This window comes from Rattus norvegicus, chromosome 13 (assembly GCF_021556685.1).
Source record: "Rattus norvegicus strain SHRSP/BbbUtx chromosome 13, alternate assembly SHRSP_T2T, whole genome shotgun sequence".
NCBI lineage: Eukaryota > Metazoa > Chordata > Mammalia > Rodentia > Muridae > Rattus > Rattus norvegicus.
In genome coordinates, this window is record NC_141546.1 from 81,344,734 (window position 1) to 81,362,893 (window position 18,160).

General features: G+C 40.5%; 1 protein-coding gene across 1 annotated transcript; it reads right to left on the reverse strand.

Moving 5' to 3' along the window:
* Window positions 1-502: 502 nt before the first annotated feature.
* On the reverse strand, window positions 503-14,000 carry Fmo13 (flavin-containing monooxygenase 13). The gene is made up of 8 exons (XM_087582031.1): window positions 13,866-14,000; window positions 13,327-13,509; window positions 12,708-12,870; window positions 10,185-10,327; window positions 8,362-8,561; window positions 5,863-6,212; window positions 4,699-4,771; window positions 503-2,587 (listed from the first exon to the last, which is right to left on the reverse strand). Exons 1-8 carry the CDS (start codon window positions 13,998-14,000, stop codon window positions 2,224-2,226), a joined length of 1,611 nt encoding a protein of 536 aa, XP_087438157.1. The 3' UTR covers window positions 503-2,223.
* Between the last annotated feature and the right edge of the window lie 4,160 nt (window positions 14,001-18,160).

Genomic DNA, 18,160 nt, shown 5'->3' on the forward strand with positions numbered 1-18,160 from the left:
GGCTCACTAAAAACTGTCCTGGTCCCCAAAGTGAGTCTTCTTGGGACTCAGATCTTTGGTATAAGGTGACCTCCCTTATAGAAGCTGCCTGGTTTCTCTCACAATTCCCTCAAAGGGCTGGAGTCCTTTATATGGAGGTAGAGACCTACAACTAAAATAGCAACTCTAGGCTCGTAAATTATTCCAAATATTTTCTAAAACTATGCTTCTCATGTCCATTAAACTTTATGTTGATTGAAAAGTATTTTGAAGAGTGTGCTCATATTGGCCTACTATTTTAAACACTGATCATAATTAGGTCCACTATGAGATGGGAAAGCAGCTCACAATGAATGTGTGTTACCATTAGGTTTCCCGTCTCCAAGACATTTTTGTTAGACATAATGTCTCATGTTGTCTAGGTCTCCTTTTTTATGGCTTGGTTAATAAAAACATGACCATCGAATTTGTCATCTACCTATGGCATGCATATAAACTGTCACATGAGTATGGCTTTTATTTTGAAAGTTCTTTAATTTGAAATTCTCAAATTTACAAAAGAGTCAAAGGAATAATACAAGGGACATTTTATAACCCTTGCCCTAGAATCACCACACATTTCCTTCTTTTCTTCCCTTCCACACCCCACAAAGACTTTTTACAGATTGACGGTATCATTATAATCGACTTCTTCTACACATAAATCTTCTGCAGATGAAGATCTTTATCAATAATCTTGGCATTCATTAATACAAACATGAATCTGGTAAGATCATATAAAACAGTGCATAAGAGATTTCCACAGATATCCTAAAGCAGACCACCCACATTTAAAATTTGTATCCGGTCTATGCCTCCTTGGTTTCCATTATTATAGAAAGATTTATGATATTTTTTACTATCTGGTGACACAGACTTTCCTCTAGACTATCAGGGAGATGTCCAGAGAATATCTTGTCCTCTTCACTTCTCTGATTACTCCTCATGATCACATTCAAGTTAAACATTTTTTATCAGGTCACATGGTGTTGGATTTCTTATCATATAATAAGTAGAGACTGAGAGAATGGCCCACCAATAACCAACTTGAGACTCCTATCATGGGCAGCACCATTTTCCTATCACTATTAATGATATTCTGTTATGCTTGCAGACAAGAGTATGCTGTCCTCCCAGAGGCTACACCCAGCAGCTGACTTAGACACAGACACCAATAGCCAAACAGTGGATGGAGCTTGGGGACTCTTATGGAAGAATAGGAGGAAGGCTTGTGGGACCCAAAGGGTATAGGAACTCCACAAGAAGACCAACAGAGTCAACTAACCTGGACCCTTGGGGCTCTCAGAGTCTGAACCACCAACCGAAGAACATACATGGGTTGGACCTAGGCCTCCCTGTTCATATGTAGTAGATGTGCAGCTTGGCCTTCATGAGGGTCCCAAATAACTGGAACAGGGGCTATTCTAAAAGCTGTTGCTGTGTGTGGGATGTGCTCTGTTAGCTGGGATGTCTTGTCTGGACTCAGTGGGAGAGGATGTGCCTAGCATCACAGAGAATTGAAGTGCCAGGGTCAGGATGGGGGGTATATCCAGGGGAACCCCACTCAAGGGGGAAAGAGATGGGGGATAGGGGAAAGATTGTGGGAGGAGAGCAGTTTGTATTGGTTTACAACATAACTCTGTGAGAAATCTGGGAGAATCTGGCAATTATTGGAATGATTTTACCAAACTCTGCAGATAAAATTTATGAAATAAAATCTTCCCACTCCCCCAATAAAAACTCCAAAATAATGATGTGAACAGTGAAGACTGAGTTTTCAGCACTGTTTGATGAGTTCAAATGGGAACTGTCAGGTTTTCTATTGAAAAGATGTGTTTTCCTCACCTTGGGAAGATAGACTGAAGCCTATGCTATACTTCTAAGCGGTGTGCCTGGCTCCTGTATTATTGCTTATTGGATTCCACTTGCTACTCTCCCTATACAGTCTCATTTTGGGAAACTTAGAAGATATGTTCTCTCATCTATGGAATAAAGTAGAAATGAGCTACGCATTTTAAAACCCCTTACACATAAAACCCTTGGGCAATCCGTAATAGAGTGACTTTGTTTTCATTTAAGGGTTCCTATGTGTCTTAGTCAATCTAATGAACATCTTTCCCCATATCCTCACTTGGCTCTGAGGCACACATGTCAAATAGCAATGACTGGTTCTCTCTAGTGCTTTACCTCTCTGTCAGTACACTATCACTGATATATGACAAGCAGGATAAGTAACACAGGAACAAAGAGAACAATGACAGCACAGATATATCTGACCCAAAATAGACTAGAGGACGATGTCTCACAGTTTTTGAGCACCCGGGTTTTCAGGGGTTTGAGGATCCGGTCTCTCTGAGTGAGGATGGCTACCCGAGCCCCTGCCCATTTCCCTGGCCCTTGTAGACGGTACTGGTATGGGGTACAGGGTCCCCAGAAAATCTCCTTGGCTAGCTTTGTATCCCAGAGGAAGAGAGAGAGCAGGTTGGGTTTGACACCTAACTCAGAAGCAATTTCATCCATGTAGTCGATATACTGCACTCGATGGATGCCTCTGGGACTTTTCACGAACCTGGAACGAGAAGGGAATTCTTAAATGCCCAGGTTAGACTTCACCACTGAGTTTCCAGGGCGGTTAGTTTCTGCATTGTAACAATGTTTATTATCTTCTATTCACAAATCATCTTCCCTTCATACACATGCCTTACTACAGGTTTTGAGTGTAATTCTTATGTTATTGACATCTTCGAGCTCCCCACAGGGCCCCATAGAGTGATGTAAGTATAGGAACTATTGACTGAGTGATTAGATTAATTCTCGGAGATATATGTATCCTTTCTGCAGGCATAGAGTCCAGTTCCATTAGATAAAAGTCACAGACAAGAACCATGAGTTGGGTAGAATACTGTGATAAACTGCAGTCTATTGCAGGCTCTCAAGCTACACAAAATATCTTGTCATGTACTCATGGCTGGATACAAACGTGCCCCTGGGTACTGTTAGGCTATAGTAACTTGCTCCACCAGCTTAGAAACTTGGAAGCCCCTGGCTAAATTTTTCTTGAGTAAAAGAGGAGCAAAATTAAAATTACAGACAATTTATATACCGTCAAGAGCTTTTCAAAGTGTATAGAAGACATGAATGAGTGTTTCAAAAGTATAAAATGTGAATGAGTCATCTGGGTAAATGAAAAAGATAGGGCTGCAAAACAAGGGATAGGGGAGCAGCAGTAACTCATAAAGGCAAAAAGTTATATTCATGGTATCAGAAAAAAAGAGAATTGATATATTATAGAGGTTGTTTCTTGGCAAGGAAAACCAAATAGTAAAATAAACATATTGCTTAAAGTTATGAAGTTGTGACAAGAATGTCTTATTAATTCTTTCAAATTTCCCTAGGGGTGCTCTTGAGGGAAGATCTACCCAGAGTAACTGATAAATAAGTCAAAATAACTGTGCATCCAGCTACCCCATTACCACGCTTGTCTTCCCCCTAGGCTCTGAATTTAACTATTTTAAAACATCCTTTTCTGGGGCTGAAGAGATGGATCAGTGGTTAAGAGCACTGACTGCTCTTCCAGAGGTCCTGAGTTCAAATCCTAGCAACCACATGGTGTCTCACAACCATTTGTAATGGGACCAATGGCCTCTTCTGGTGTGGCTGAGGACAGTGATGGTGTATTTACATACAAAAATAAATAAGATCTTAAAATAAAATAAAGATAATCAAAAATAATTGTTTTCTGACCGCCGTTCTTACAAGGAGTGAGTGACTGCTTCCTGTTATTTTTTAAGGTAGTTTGGCAACTGCTGGATGCAAGGACTAGGCATTCTGGGATGATTCAGTTAGTGAGGGGACTCATGATCCATCTGCTGGGCTTTTTTTTTTCTTTTCTTTTTTACACCTGGACCCTTTGTGTCATTGAACAAAAACAAATGTATTAGGTCACTTCTAGGCATAAAGCATGTGAAAAGAAAATCAAGCAAGTCTCTCTGGACAGATTTCATTTACTTTAACAATAGCAACAACATCAGCAGCAGCAACAACATCAGCAGCAGCAACAACATCAGCAGCAGCATCAGCATCAGCAACAGCAGCAGCAACAACATCAGCAGCAGCAACAACATCAGCAGCAGCAACAACATCAGCATCAGCAACAACATCAGCATCAGCAACAACATCAGCAGCAGCAACAACATCAGCAACAGCAACAGCAACAACATCAGCATCAGCAACAACATCAGCAACAGCAACAACATCAGCAGCAGCAACAACATCAGCAGCAGCAACAACATCAGCAGCAGCAACAACATCAGCAACAGCAACAACATCAGCAGCAGCAACAACATCAGCAGCAGCAACAACATCAGCATCAGCATCAGCATCAGCAACAGCAGCAGCAACAACATCAGCAGCAGCAACAACATCAGCAGCAGCAACAACATCAGCAGCAGCAACAACATCAGCAACAGCAACAACATCAGCAGCAGCAACAACATCAGCAACAGCAACAGCAACAACATCAGCATCAGCAACAGCAACAGCAACAGCATCAGCATCAGCAACAGCAGCAGCAACAACATCAGCATCAGCATCAGCATCAGCAACAGCAACAACATCAGCAGCAGCAGCAGCATCAGCAGCAGCATCAGTAACTACACTCCCTCAGTCCAGGGTCCTTACTCTTTTTCCATCTTCCGTTTCCTTTTGTTGATGTCCGCCATCATGTTGCTCTGTGAGGGTAACTTTTGCAGTCCTGAGAAAACAAGATAGGTTTTGGGTAAAGAGAAAAAGAAAAGGATGGCTTTGGAGTGGAATAGTCATAACCATGAATCTCCATGGAATGAATAGTCAAAGCTGTGTATAGAAAACTCCCCAGAAGACCATTTTCTTCCTGTTAGATTTAGGCTGTCAGCAAGGGGAGTCAGTGTTCTCTCAGGAAAAAAAGTTTTTTGAGTTTTTTTTTCCCAGTTTAAATCTCTATTTAAAACTCATGACTATGAAACGCTCGTGTTAATATGGCTTTTTGATCATTACATAATATTTGCATATATTTGCGAAATACAGTATGAGGCTTTGATTCATGTATATATGGAGTAATAATGAGCTGAGAATAATTAACATATCCATTACCTTAAACCTTTTCATTCCTTTAAAAAAGTTTTTAATTAACTTACAAAGTAGCAGTTTTCTCTATGGCAGGGCAGCAGAGAGAAAACAGAGTTGGGCTCATGGTACCATAGGGATGGTAGGGCAGGCTATAAACCGATAGCGCACAAGTTAGAGGCACAAGGGAAATTGGAGAGATGGCGCCACACTGAAGAACACTTCTCTTTCAGAAGACCCAAGTTCAGTTCCCAGCATCCACATTAGGTCACTTGCAGTTATTTACAATCTAGTTCCAGAGGTTTTATAACCACACTCCTTTGGGCTCTGTGGGTACCTGTGTGTACCTGGTACACACGCATACACTCAGGAACACACACACATATATAATAAAAGAAAACAAAATTAAAACAAAAAAGCCGCAAAGTTGTCTGCCTCTGTGAATAAGTTTCCCCTTCGAGAGATGTACTGCTCACAAGGATGGACAGCCAAGGTTTTCTTTAGGCTAAAGGAGCGCTCCAATGAAACACAGATTGCAAACCTCGCCTCGCGCTTCTCTTTTCTGATAAAACAGGGCTATTAGCCACTTCAACCAGAAGTAGAGTCACGAGCATTCCAGGCAAATTCTCTACCAGTGAGCTGTACCTCCGCCTTAGCAGATGGCTAACATTAGTAAACTGGGTGCCTTCATCATCTGCATGTCTGGTCAGAGCACAGCTGCTCCTATAAAGACCGTCATACCTGTGAACACACGTGTAACCCATCGGCTTTGGAGCTCGGATGTGGGGATTGTGGCTCCGACTGGCTGGAGGATCCCAATGAAGGCTAGCGTTGGCTTCTCCAACTGAGGAGGGAAGACAAACTTAAACATTGTGTGTTCGCTGTCCAGGATTTTGGAGCTGTCATCCAAGAAAGGGAAAGAGAAGGTGTAGCCTGTGGCAAAGACAACATTGTCTACTATCTCCTCTGAGCCATCCTCAAAGATGGCGGACGTCGGGGTGAACTCCTTCACGTTCGGTTTTACCAGCACTCTTCCGGTAATGATGTGATTTGGCAGGTTGTCGCTGAAGATAGACTGATGGCTGAGAAATCTGCACGTTAGGGAGCATAATTATATGGGATGAGAATGAACATTTTCATAAAGAAGCTGTGGTCATTAGCGTTTAGAAAACCACAGCAGTATTTCACTAATTTTTAATACTGTTGACTACCTCCCTGGGCACATAATGGCATTTATTAGTGAAGAATTTGATTTTGGATCAGAGTGGGCTTTATACTTATTCTACTTTTTCTCACTGCGAATTTCTGGAAAGCTCATAAAAACAGTTTATCAGTTTCAAAACTTGTAAGATGATAGTATGACATAAGAATCGAAGAAGACCTCACTAATTGAGTCATGATAACACTATATTTTAATGATGGGATTTTTTTTACCAGGAATAAAGGTCTTCAGTGTCGACTTAGGCATTTGTGCTTGGGGTCATGTAAAGATTGACATAAATTGGTTATTAGTCTCTTACAAGGCTCTACATTATGCAACTGCACGACTTTAATACTGAATCTTTCCTGGTAAGTATTTGTGCTTAGTGACAATTAATGTTTGGTAATCAATTATAAGGTCTGAGTTTCTTAGAGAAAGTCGCATTCTCAGGTGTGCCTCACAGTTGGTCCATTCACATATCATGTTATGTATTCTATGTTCTTCCCCAGGATTATAAACCCAGTATCATAAAACTAGTCATGGAAATCTCTACTTTTCCATTACAGGCAGCTCTGTGCTAATTTTCTGCTTCTACCAACCATAGTAGTTTATGCCTTTGTTATCTTTTACATTGTTTAGCTAATTAGGAAGTCATTTCAATATATATATATATATATATATATATATATATATATATACACACACATACACACTCACACACACACATAATATATATGGTATATGCTTATTTTGCCTGAATATATATCTGATCATCACGTGTGTACCTGGTACCAGATCCCCTGGAAATGGAGGTACAGGTGGGTTGTAAGTCTTCATGTAGGTACTGGGTATTGAACTCAGATCCTCTTGAAATGGAGCCAAGGATTTGAACCTCTGTGCCACCTCTCCAGCCTTGTACACTTAGTTTTTGTTCCTCTTTTTTTTTTTTTTTTGACACAGACTCTTACTCTGTAGCTCAGGCTGACCTAGAATGAACTATGTAGTGTAGCACAGGCTAGATTTGTACTTATATAAGGCAATGTTTTTTTGAGATTATAGGTAAGATCCCATATGCCTTGCTTAGTTAGACTTTTGAAACACAGAAACCTATGTAGTTTGAGAAAAGAAGAGGGCCAAGAAAAACTATGTGGATGGCACCAAGTTTTAAGTGCCGGTTGAAGGACAAAACTGAGACACGAAGTAGGAGAATGTCTGTGGGATTGGAAGAACCAGCGAAGGGTGAGAGAGATAGAAAGATTGGACAAGACCAGAATAGCAGGTCAGGTGGAGTGCATGTGAGGAGGGAGAAGGCTGTGGTGGTAAGAGAATGGGTGCACATATGTCATCTGAAAACCAATACAGTTCTGGGAGGTAAGACTTCATGTGGTGATGGGTGTGGGTGGTGTAAGTGCATGATAGAAGAGTAGAGACCAGACAGCGGAACTCAGATATGACTGCACTGCATGAACATGGCGTGGTCAGAAACACGAATGGTGAAATTGTCCTAGCTGGCAGCTGGCTTGAGGGTTACGGCGGAGAGCAGGTGACAGGTGGTGGCAGATGGGTGAGTGGTGGTGTGAGGCAGGGGGAGTAAGACTGGTGCTGGAACTTAAGAGGACTTCACTTGTGCGTACTCCACAGGCTGTCTTTTATACCCCGGTCGAATGGCCAGGGTGCCTAGTCGGCAGCATTTCCAATTAGAATAAATTCTACTGAGAATTAGAATGTCACACACCTGCCTTATACATTCACTGACTGGTATAGCATTGCTGTTTTTGTTTTTTAATTTTTTTTTGAGTAATTTGTTTTAAAGTGTGTGTGTGTGTGTGTGTGTGTCTGCATGCACAGTGTCCTTGAAGGCCACAAGAGGGCATCAGATTCCCTGAGCCCAGAGTCACAGGCCATTCTGAGCCTGTAAATGTGGGTGCTTGGAATTGAATTTGGATCCTCTACAAAAGAATTAAACGTTACTAACTACTTCAGCGCTGGCATAATTATTTTGAAACATTTGCTTGCCTTAAATGTTGTCTAGGTCTTACCTGTGTTTAGCCTGCAGCCCATAATTGGCATGGTTAAACCTTGCATTTAATTTATTCTCTGCCCATCTGTTGATCAAGAACGTGGGATAGAACTTTTGGATGGTTCTATTATAACGGGTGAAGAGTGTGGTGTCCAAGGGATTCCCATTATCCCAAACTCGGTTCCATATCCACGCCCCTCGTCTTGTGCTGAGGAAAACCTGCCGTAGAGGAGTGGACACCCAGTAAGCCTTTTTTTCTCTAATTATACAGAGCTAACATTCTTATAGTATTGCTTTTTGATTGCCAAGGAAGTAGTAGTAACTGCTCACCCCACCCCCACCCGCTTGCTTCTCTTCCCTTACACTGTGAACAGGCCTTTTCAAGTCACTTAATCACCTTTTCCATTCACTACTGCTTGTCCCGGCCTTTGTTTCTCAGCTGGGTCAGATGTCAGAAATGTGTTAGGTCCCACAATGTGAATACTTTCAGCCCAAATAGGTTTTTGCACTGCGGGTTCCGAGCTCAACCCCATGCTCCCTGAATGTTGTGTGATTCTCTAAATCACAGTGATGGAGAAACAGCTGAATAAAAAGTGAGTCGTAATGACAGGAGTGAAATAGGGAAGTGTAAACTGTAAATATGCTCGTAGTGACAAATGGACAATTCCACGGAAATAATACCTGGTCACACAACCCAAAGGACAAACCTACGGGGATTAGCTCTGCTGCCTACTTTGAGTCATTTAACCGAGACTTTGAAGGAAGACACAGGTTTGTAATGAAGACACGTGCACAGTTCTCTCGCAAGGTCATAATTATAGTGATTTCTCATTCACACATATACACAAAGCCTGGTGTGAGTCGGCAGCCCGCAGAATGGCTGCTTATAGATGTGGACAGAAAGCGCCTGGCGTTTGACCTCTCACGTGTTCTTGGTGGATATCCTGAATTAATGTCAAAGACTAATTCTGAATGACAGAAATCGACCTTCCATGCTTAGCAGCCAGCAGTAATTTCAGTAGAGAAGACTGCTTTTTTTTTCTTATTCTTTAGATCCCTAATTAATGAGATCCCGTGGACTCGCTGCTTAGCTACTCATTCATAAGTCAGTGGAATACCTTTACACACGCATATCGTTCTCTGAGAAATCATGTCCACTTGAGGTTCTCTGTCGATTTAAATGTTTTTCACCCCAGTGTAGTGACATGTAGATAATTCCGAAGTAGTTTACTCTAGTTTGCTATCTTTCACAACTCACTCATTATGAAGAAGGATGTCATTATTTTGGTATTTTCCTATTACTCTCTTCATATATACCCAGGAGAAGAATGCATAATTGCTGTATTGGCTGGTTCTGGGTGTCAAGTTGACACAGCTGGAGTTATCATAGTTCTAGGAGCCTCCCTTGAGGAAATGCCTCCATGAGATCCAGCTGTAAGACATTTTCTCAATTAGTGATCAAGGAGGGAGGACCCACTGTGGTGGCCCTGGGTTCTATAAGAAAGCAAGCTGAGAAAGCCAGGAGAAGCAATCCAGTAAGCAGCATGCCTCCATGGCCTCTGCAACAGCTCCTGCTTCCTGATCTGCTTGAGTTCCAGTCCTGACTTCCTTTGGTGATGAGCAATGTGGAAGTGTAAGCTGAATCAACCCTCTCCTCCCCAACTTGCTCCTTGGTCATGGCGTGTTGTGCAGGACTACAAACGCTGACTAAGACTACTGCCTTTCTCAGCTTACAGACAAAATAGGACCATGATTATTAAAGGCAGAGAGAAAGTCTAGACTCACAGTCTATGCAGGTAGCCAGGTTATATGCAGGAACAAAATCAGAGTATGACACCAAACCTGTTCAGCAACATGGCTGATCTCGCCTGCCACGTCCGCTCCAGAATTCCCAATGCCAATCACGACCACTCTCTTCCCCACAAAACTGTCTGGGTGCCTGTACTCCCAGCTGTGCAGATACTTGCCTTGGAACTTGGAGATTCCTGGAAGAGTCAAATCCCTCAAGTCATAGCGGAACTGGAAGGTACACTTGGCAAATTCCACTTCTAAGCTTTACGTTCGTATATTGTAAACTCCCGTCTCTGTTCTCTGCCTTTTATTGCCAATATTACAGACTAAGATTATCCAAGAAGGAAATATTCATTAGCACAAACTCTGTGGCTAAGATCAGAGTCAAAGTACGTGAACATTTTTTAAATGTCCAACTTTAAATTTGTCCAATATAATTACTCATAAAGTCATGTGGCAAGAGGACATTGACGTTTCATTCTCTGCGAATCTATGCACCTCACAAATGATTGATGTCTTCCTATATACAGCAAGAACAGTGTTGTTCAAAAGAAGCTGGACACTAAACACATTAAAAACTTCGTAACAGTCATGTAAAAATAGGTAAAAATGATACTTTCTATGATTTTTTTTTAGATCTTACTTTTTAGCTGTGTGTGTGTGTGTGTGTGTGTGTGTGTGTGTGTGTGTGTGTGTGTTTGTATACACATCAGTGCAGCTGAGCTGCCGGGGAGTTCAGAAAATTGTATTGGATCCTTAGAAGCTGGAGTTACAGACATTTATGGAACCACCCGACAAACAAACTTGAGTCCTCTAGAAGTGGGGTGAGCCATCTTAACTGCTGAGCCAGCTCTCAATTTCAATGTCATTTGTTATTCAAACATAATCTAAAATGTTAATATTCAACCAGCATACAAAGGTATCGATGAGATATTTTGTACATTTTACTGTGCCTCTGGTGTTGATTTTACATTGAACATACACCTCGTTTTGTGTCAGATATCTCTTTAAGGGTTTAAGAAATGCCGTCTTTGCATCTGTACCGTGACTTCCAGGTTAGTATTTTTCTAGGATTCCTGAGTGTGCTAATGGTCAAATCTCTGTTTTTTGTGTCTTCTCTTAGACTCTTTTCCTTCTGTTTTCTTCTTCTTCTTCTTCTTCTTCTTCTTCTTCTTCTTCTTCTTCTTCTTCTTCTTCTTCTTCTTCTTCTTCTAATTCTGATGTGATGTGTTCATTTTTATTCTATCTGTTATATTTTAATTTATTATACTTTATTTTATATTTTTATTGTCCCCTATAATACTGTTGGTTTTCTAATGAGAGATAGAAAGGCGATAGATTTGGTTAAGCAAGTAATTAGGGAGGAACAGGGAGGAGTAGAGGGAGGGGAAAGTATAATTGGGATATATTATGTGAGAAAAATACCTATTTTCAATAAAAGAAAAAATAGAAGATGATCTATTTTTAGTTTATGTATATAGGTACATACATTGCCTTACATGTATGTCTGTGCACCACATGCATGTATTGCTGTGGAGGCCAGAAAAGAGGGCCATATTCCCAGGAGCTAGAATTACAGACAATGTGAGCTGCAGGGTGGGTGATAAAATTGAGTCCAGGTCCTCTGAAAGAGCAGCCTGTTCTCTTAACTACTGAGTTATTTTTCCAGATCCTGTGAGAGCTGTCTCTCTAGTGCTCAATGACAATACAGGACTATTAGCTACTCTATTTGGTTTGCAAATTTTGAATATTAGGATTTCTTTCTTCATTCATTCATTCATTCATTCACAGAACATTTTCCCCTCACCCAGCTCCTCTCAGAGCCTGCCTCCCTGTTTCTTACCCATTTTTGTGTTCATTCTCTTTCATTTTTTTAAATTGAAAATATACCTTTAAAATGAAACTCATTATATCTCAATAATATTGAGTAATATTGATATAAAGTCTAATTGGGGGGAGTATTTTCAATACCTCAGAGGTGCTGTTTCCTCTGAAATGTCTTGAGTTTTATTTTCCTGTTTCAGTATCATCACCCTCTCTCCCTAATGATGGTCCGACCCCGACTTTCCTGAAAATTACTCTTCCATTCAACTGACACATTAATGATATGAAGATATGACTTTGGATCTTCTCCACAGACAGACAGAAAGATGCACACACACACACACACACACACACACACACGTGCACACGTGCACACACACACGCGCACACACACACACACACACACACACACACACACACACACACAGAGCTTTCTCTGTCCCTCCTCAGTGTTTTTTCCGTAGACTCTTCTACTCCTCTCTGCCAGCCACATCAAGTGTGTGTCTTTCTCTATGCTCACAATCCCACACACCCACTATCTCTTACACAGTTTCTTCTCCAGAAAGGCCTTTCTCCAGGGCCTTTAGTTTCCAGTTTATTGTTAACAGTCTTTCCTGACTGTTAAGAAAGCAGTCTTCTTCTGTAACCATTCTGTGCCAAATAAACACACCCCTCAATGTCTGTGATAGTTCAGTCAGCCCACCTCTTGCAATATCAGGATTTTTTCCTGTACCCCATGCAGTTAAGTACCTGCAAAGTCCTGCAAGGGCAGATACTTCTCAGTGTAGTGACCACTACAGACCATGACCCCATCGAAGACATACGTTTTCTGCTTTCCGTCAACCTCCACCACAACGTCCCACTGGCCAGAGGATGAAAAATCAGGGCGCTTCCTCACCCTGCACACTCTTGTCTAGGAAATCAACAAGAAATCAACAGGAGCGATTGGTCTTAGAACACTGTTCCATATCTTTACTTTAAAACCTGCAAATTCTGAGTTTCAATAAATAAACCAAGTTGCTACTTCCACTCAGAGATCCTGGTTCTTTAAGATTTTAATACAGAATCAGTAAAAGTGTTACTTTTCAAGGATTGGAGTAGATTGGGAAAATAATACGATATAATTCTCCCCTGTCACCCCCCCCAACATTTTACTTTTAGTAAAATTAATGGAAAGCCAGACATGAAGAAAAACCTCCAACATGACGCTTTGATGCTGAGGAAAAAGTTATTACAGAGATATATCTTCATGAGTGATGAGCGTGGGGAGACGCAGGTGGGAAATGCAGGCTGAAACTGTGCCCAGCTGGCTGTGTGCAGACTTCACCTTGACCAATGGGAAGGCAGTGGGCGGGGTTTTGCTCTTTACCTGGAACTGGATGTGTTTCATGAGCCCGAAGTGCCTGGCATACATCCTGAGATACTCCATCATTTTGGAGTTGTGCATGTAGTTGGGGTAATGGTCAGGGATGGGATAGTCGCTGAAGGCTGTCATCTCCTTGGATGTATTGCAGGTTAAAGATTTGTATATCCCGGGCCTTTCTGTTGTCTCCTAAAGGAAACAAATCAACCCTTGGCTTCCAGAAATTTAGGAAACAAAGCACACCGAGTTTAGGGATGATGAGACCTGCAAACGCATGGGTTCTATAAGACTGCCCAACTGGATAAAAACACTAGACTTGTAGAAGGATTCTCTTAGAATTTTTATGGTGACAGACCCAAAACACCAGTAATTCAGACATTCTAAAAATAAGATAAGTACCCAAACATACTAGAAGAAATAAAACAAAAACTAAGAGAAAGGGATTTGGGATGAGAAACTAATGTTCTAATTCCTGTTAGAAAGCGTCTCTCTCTTTCAGGCACAGACATCATCATACTTTATGAGAATGTAATCTGTAATATTACCTCATATCTCCACAGCCCTCCAATGTCATTGCTCTTTTCAAAGCACGTAGGTTCAAGCCCTTCCTCCAAGCAGCACTTAATGGCTCCCAGTCCGCTGACACCAGCACCGATGATTGCGATCTGTTTTACTTCCATGGTCTCTGAATAAGAAAGAGTTCCTTCATATAGAAAACCAAAGGAAGAGACAAGGAGCTGTAGATACAAGCATCACCAACAGAATACAAGAGATAGAAGAGAGAATCTCAGGAGCAGAAGATTCCACAGAAATCATCGACTCAACTGTCAAAGATAATGTAAAGCGGAAAAAGCTACTGGTTCAAAACATACAGAAAATCCAGGACTCAATGAGAAGATCAAACCTAAGGATAATAGGTATAGAAGAGAGTGAAGATTCCCAGCTCAAAGGATCAGTAAATATCTTCAACAAAATCATAGAAGAAAACTTCCCTAACCTAAAAAAAGAGATGCCCATAAACATACAAGAAGCCTACAGAACTCCAAATAGACTGGACCAGAAAAGAATATCCTCCCATCACATAATAGTCAAAACACAAATGCACAAAATAAAGAAAGAATATTAAAAGCAGTAAGGGAAAAAGGTCAAGTAACATATAAAGGCAGACCTATCAGAATCACAGCAGACTTCTCACCAGAGACTATGAAGATCCTGGACTGATGTCATACAGACCCTAAGAGAACACAAATGCCAGCCCAGGTTACTGTATCCTGCAAAACTCTCAATTATCATAGATGGAGAAACCAAGATATTCCATGACAAAACCAAATTTACACAATATCTTTCTACAAATCCAGCACTACAAAGGATAATACATGGTAAAGCCCAACATAAGGAAGCAAGCTATACCCTAGAAAAAGCAAGTAACTAATCATCTTGGCAAGAAAACAAAGAGAAGAAAAGCACACAAACATACCCTCACATCGAAATACGAATATAACAGGAATCAATAATCACTATTCCTTAATATCTCTCAACATCAATGGTCTCAACTCTCCAATAAAAAGACAAAGATTAACAAACTCGATATGCAATGAGGACCCTGCATTCTGCTGCCTACAGGAAACACACCTCAGAGACAAAGACAGACACTACCTCAGAGTGAAAGGCTGGAAAACTACTTTCCAAGCATGGTCTGAAGAAGCAAGCTGGAATAGCCATTCTAATATCGAATAAAATCTATTTCCAACTAAAAGTCACCAAAAAATATAAGGAAGGTCACTTCATATTCATCAAAGGAAAAATCTACCAAGAGGAACTCTCAATCCTAAATATCTATGCTCCACATACAAGGGCACCTACATACATAAAAGAAACCTTACTAAAGCTCAAAGCACACATTGCACCTCACACAATAATAGTAGGAGATTTCAACACCCCACTCTCATCAATGGACAGATCATGGAAACAGAAATTAAACAGAGACATAGACAGACTAAGAGAAATCATGAACCAAATGAACTTAACAAATAATCCCATGCGTCCTATCAGACCACCAAGGGCTAAAGCTGGTCTTCAATAACAATAAGGGAAGAACGCCCACATATACATGGAAGTTGAACAATGATCTACTCAGTGATAACCTGGTCAAGGAAGAAATAAAGAAAGAAATTAAAGACTTCTTAGAATTTAATGAAAATGAGGTACAACATTCCCAAACTTATGGGACACAATGAAAGCTGTGCTAAGAGGAAAACTCATAGCTCTGAGTGCCTGCAGAAAGAAACAGGAGAGGGCATATATCAGCAGCTTGACAGCACACCCAAAAGCTTTAGAACAAAAAGAAGCAAGTACACCCAGGAGGAGTAGAAGGCAGGAAATAATCAAACTCAGAGCCGAAATCAACCAAGTTGAAACAAAAAAGACCATAGAAAGAATCAATAGAACCAAAAGTTGGTTCTTTGAGAAAATCAACAAGATAGATAAACCTTTAGCCAGACTAACAAGAGGACACAGAGAGTGTGTCCAAATTAACAAAATCAGAAATGAAAAGGGAGACATAACTACAGAAGCAGAGGAAATTCAAAAAATCATCAGATCCTACTACAAAAGCCTATATTCAACAAAACTTGAAAATCTGCAGAAAATGGACAACTTCCTAGACAGATACCAGGTACCGAAGTTAAATCAGGAACAGATAAAGCAGTTAAACAACCCCATAACTCTTAACGAAATAGAAGCAGTCATTAAAGGTCTCCCAAACAAAAGGGCCCAGGTCCAGACGGGTTTAGTGCAGAATTCTATCAAACCTTCATAGAAGACCTCATACCAATACTATCCAAACTATTCCACAAAATTGAAACAGATGGATCACTACCGAATACCTTCTACGAAGCCACAATTACTCTTATACCTAAACCACACAAAGACCCAACAAAGAAAGAGAACTTCAGACCAATTTCCCTTATGAATATCGACGCAAAAATACTCAATAAAATTCTGGCAAACCGAATCCAAGAGCACATCAAAACAATCATTCACCATGATCAAGTAGGCTTCATCCCAGGCATGCAGGGATGGTTTAATATATGGAAAACCATCAACGTGATCCATTATATAAACAAACTGAAAGAACAAAACCACATGATAATTTCATTAGATGCTGAGAAAGCATTTGACAAAATTCAACACCCCTTCATGATAAAAGTCCTGGAAAGAATAGGAATTCAAGGCCCATACCTAAACATAGTAAAAGCCATATACAGCAAATCAGTAGCTAACATTAAACTAAATGGAGAGAAACTTGAAGCAATCCCACTAAAATCAGGGACTAGACAAGGCTGCCCTCTTTCTCCCTACATATTCAATATAGTTCTTGAAGTTCTAGCCAGAGCAATCAGACAACAAAAGGAGATCAAGGGGATACAGATTGGAAAAGAAGAAGTCAAAATGTCACTATTTGCAGATGATATGATAGTATATTTAAGCAATCCCAAAAGTCCCACCTGAGAACTACTAAAGCTGATAAACAACTTCAGCAAAGTGTCTGGGTATAAAATGAACTCAAATAAATTGGTAGCCTTTCTCTACACAAAAGAGAAACAAGCTGAGAAAGAAATTAGGGAAACGACACCCTTCATAATAGTCCCAAATAATATAAACTACCTCGGTGTGACTTTAACCAAGTAAGTCAAAGATCTGTACAATAAGAACTTCAAGCCTCTGAAGAAAGAAATTGAAGAAGACCTCAGAAGATGGAAAGATCTCCCATGCTCATGGATTGGCAGGATTAATATAGTAAAAATGGTCATTTTACCAAAAGCGATCTACAGATTCAATGCAATCCCCATCAAAATACCAATCGAATTCTTCGAAGGGTTAGACAGAACAATTTGCAAATTCATCTGGAATAACAAAAAACCCAGGATAGCTAAAACAATCCTCAACAATAAAAGGACTTCAGGGGGAATCACTATCCCTGAACTCAAGCAGTATTACAGAGCAATAGTGATAAAAACTGCATGGTATTGGTACAGAGACAGACAGACAGACCGGTGGAATAGAATTGAAGACCCAGAAATGAACCCACACACCTATGGTCACTTGATTTTTGACAAAGGAGCCAAAAGCATCCAATGGAAAAAAGATAGCATTTTTCAGCAAATGGTGCTGGTTCAACTGGAGGTCAACATGTAGAAGAATGCCGATCTATCCATGCTTATCACACTCTACAAAGCTTAAGTCCAAGTGGATCAAGGACCTCCACATCAAACCAAATACACTCAAACTAATAGAAGAAAAAGTGGGGAAGTATCTCGAACACATGGGCACTGGAAAAAATTTCCTGAACAAAACACCAATGGCTTATGCTCTAAGATCAAGAATCGACAAATAGGATCTCATAAAACTGCAAAGCTTCTGTAAGGCAAAGGACACTGTGGTTAGGAGAAAATGAGAACTAACCAATTGAGATAAGATCTTTACCAATCCTACAACAGATAGAGGCCTTATATCCAAAATATACAAAGAACTCAAGAAGTTAGACCGCAGGGAGACAAATAACCCTATTAAAAAATGGAGTTCAGAGCTAAACAAAGAATTCACAGCTGAGGAATACCGAATGGCTGAGAAACACCTAAAGAAATGTTCAACATCTTTAGTCATAAGGGAAAATGCAAATCAAAACAACCCTGAGATTTCACCTCACACCAGTGAGAATGGCTAAGATCAAAAACTCAGGTGACAGTAAATGCTGGTGAGGATGTGGAGAAAGAGGAACACTCCTCCATTGTTGGTGGGATTGCAGACTGGTACAATCATTCTGGAAATCAGTCTGGAG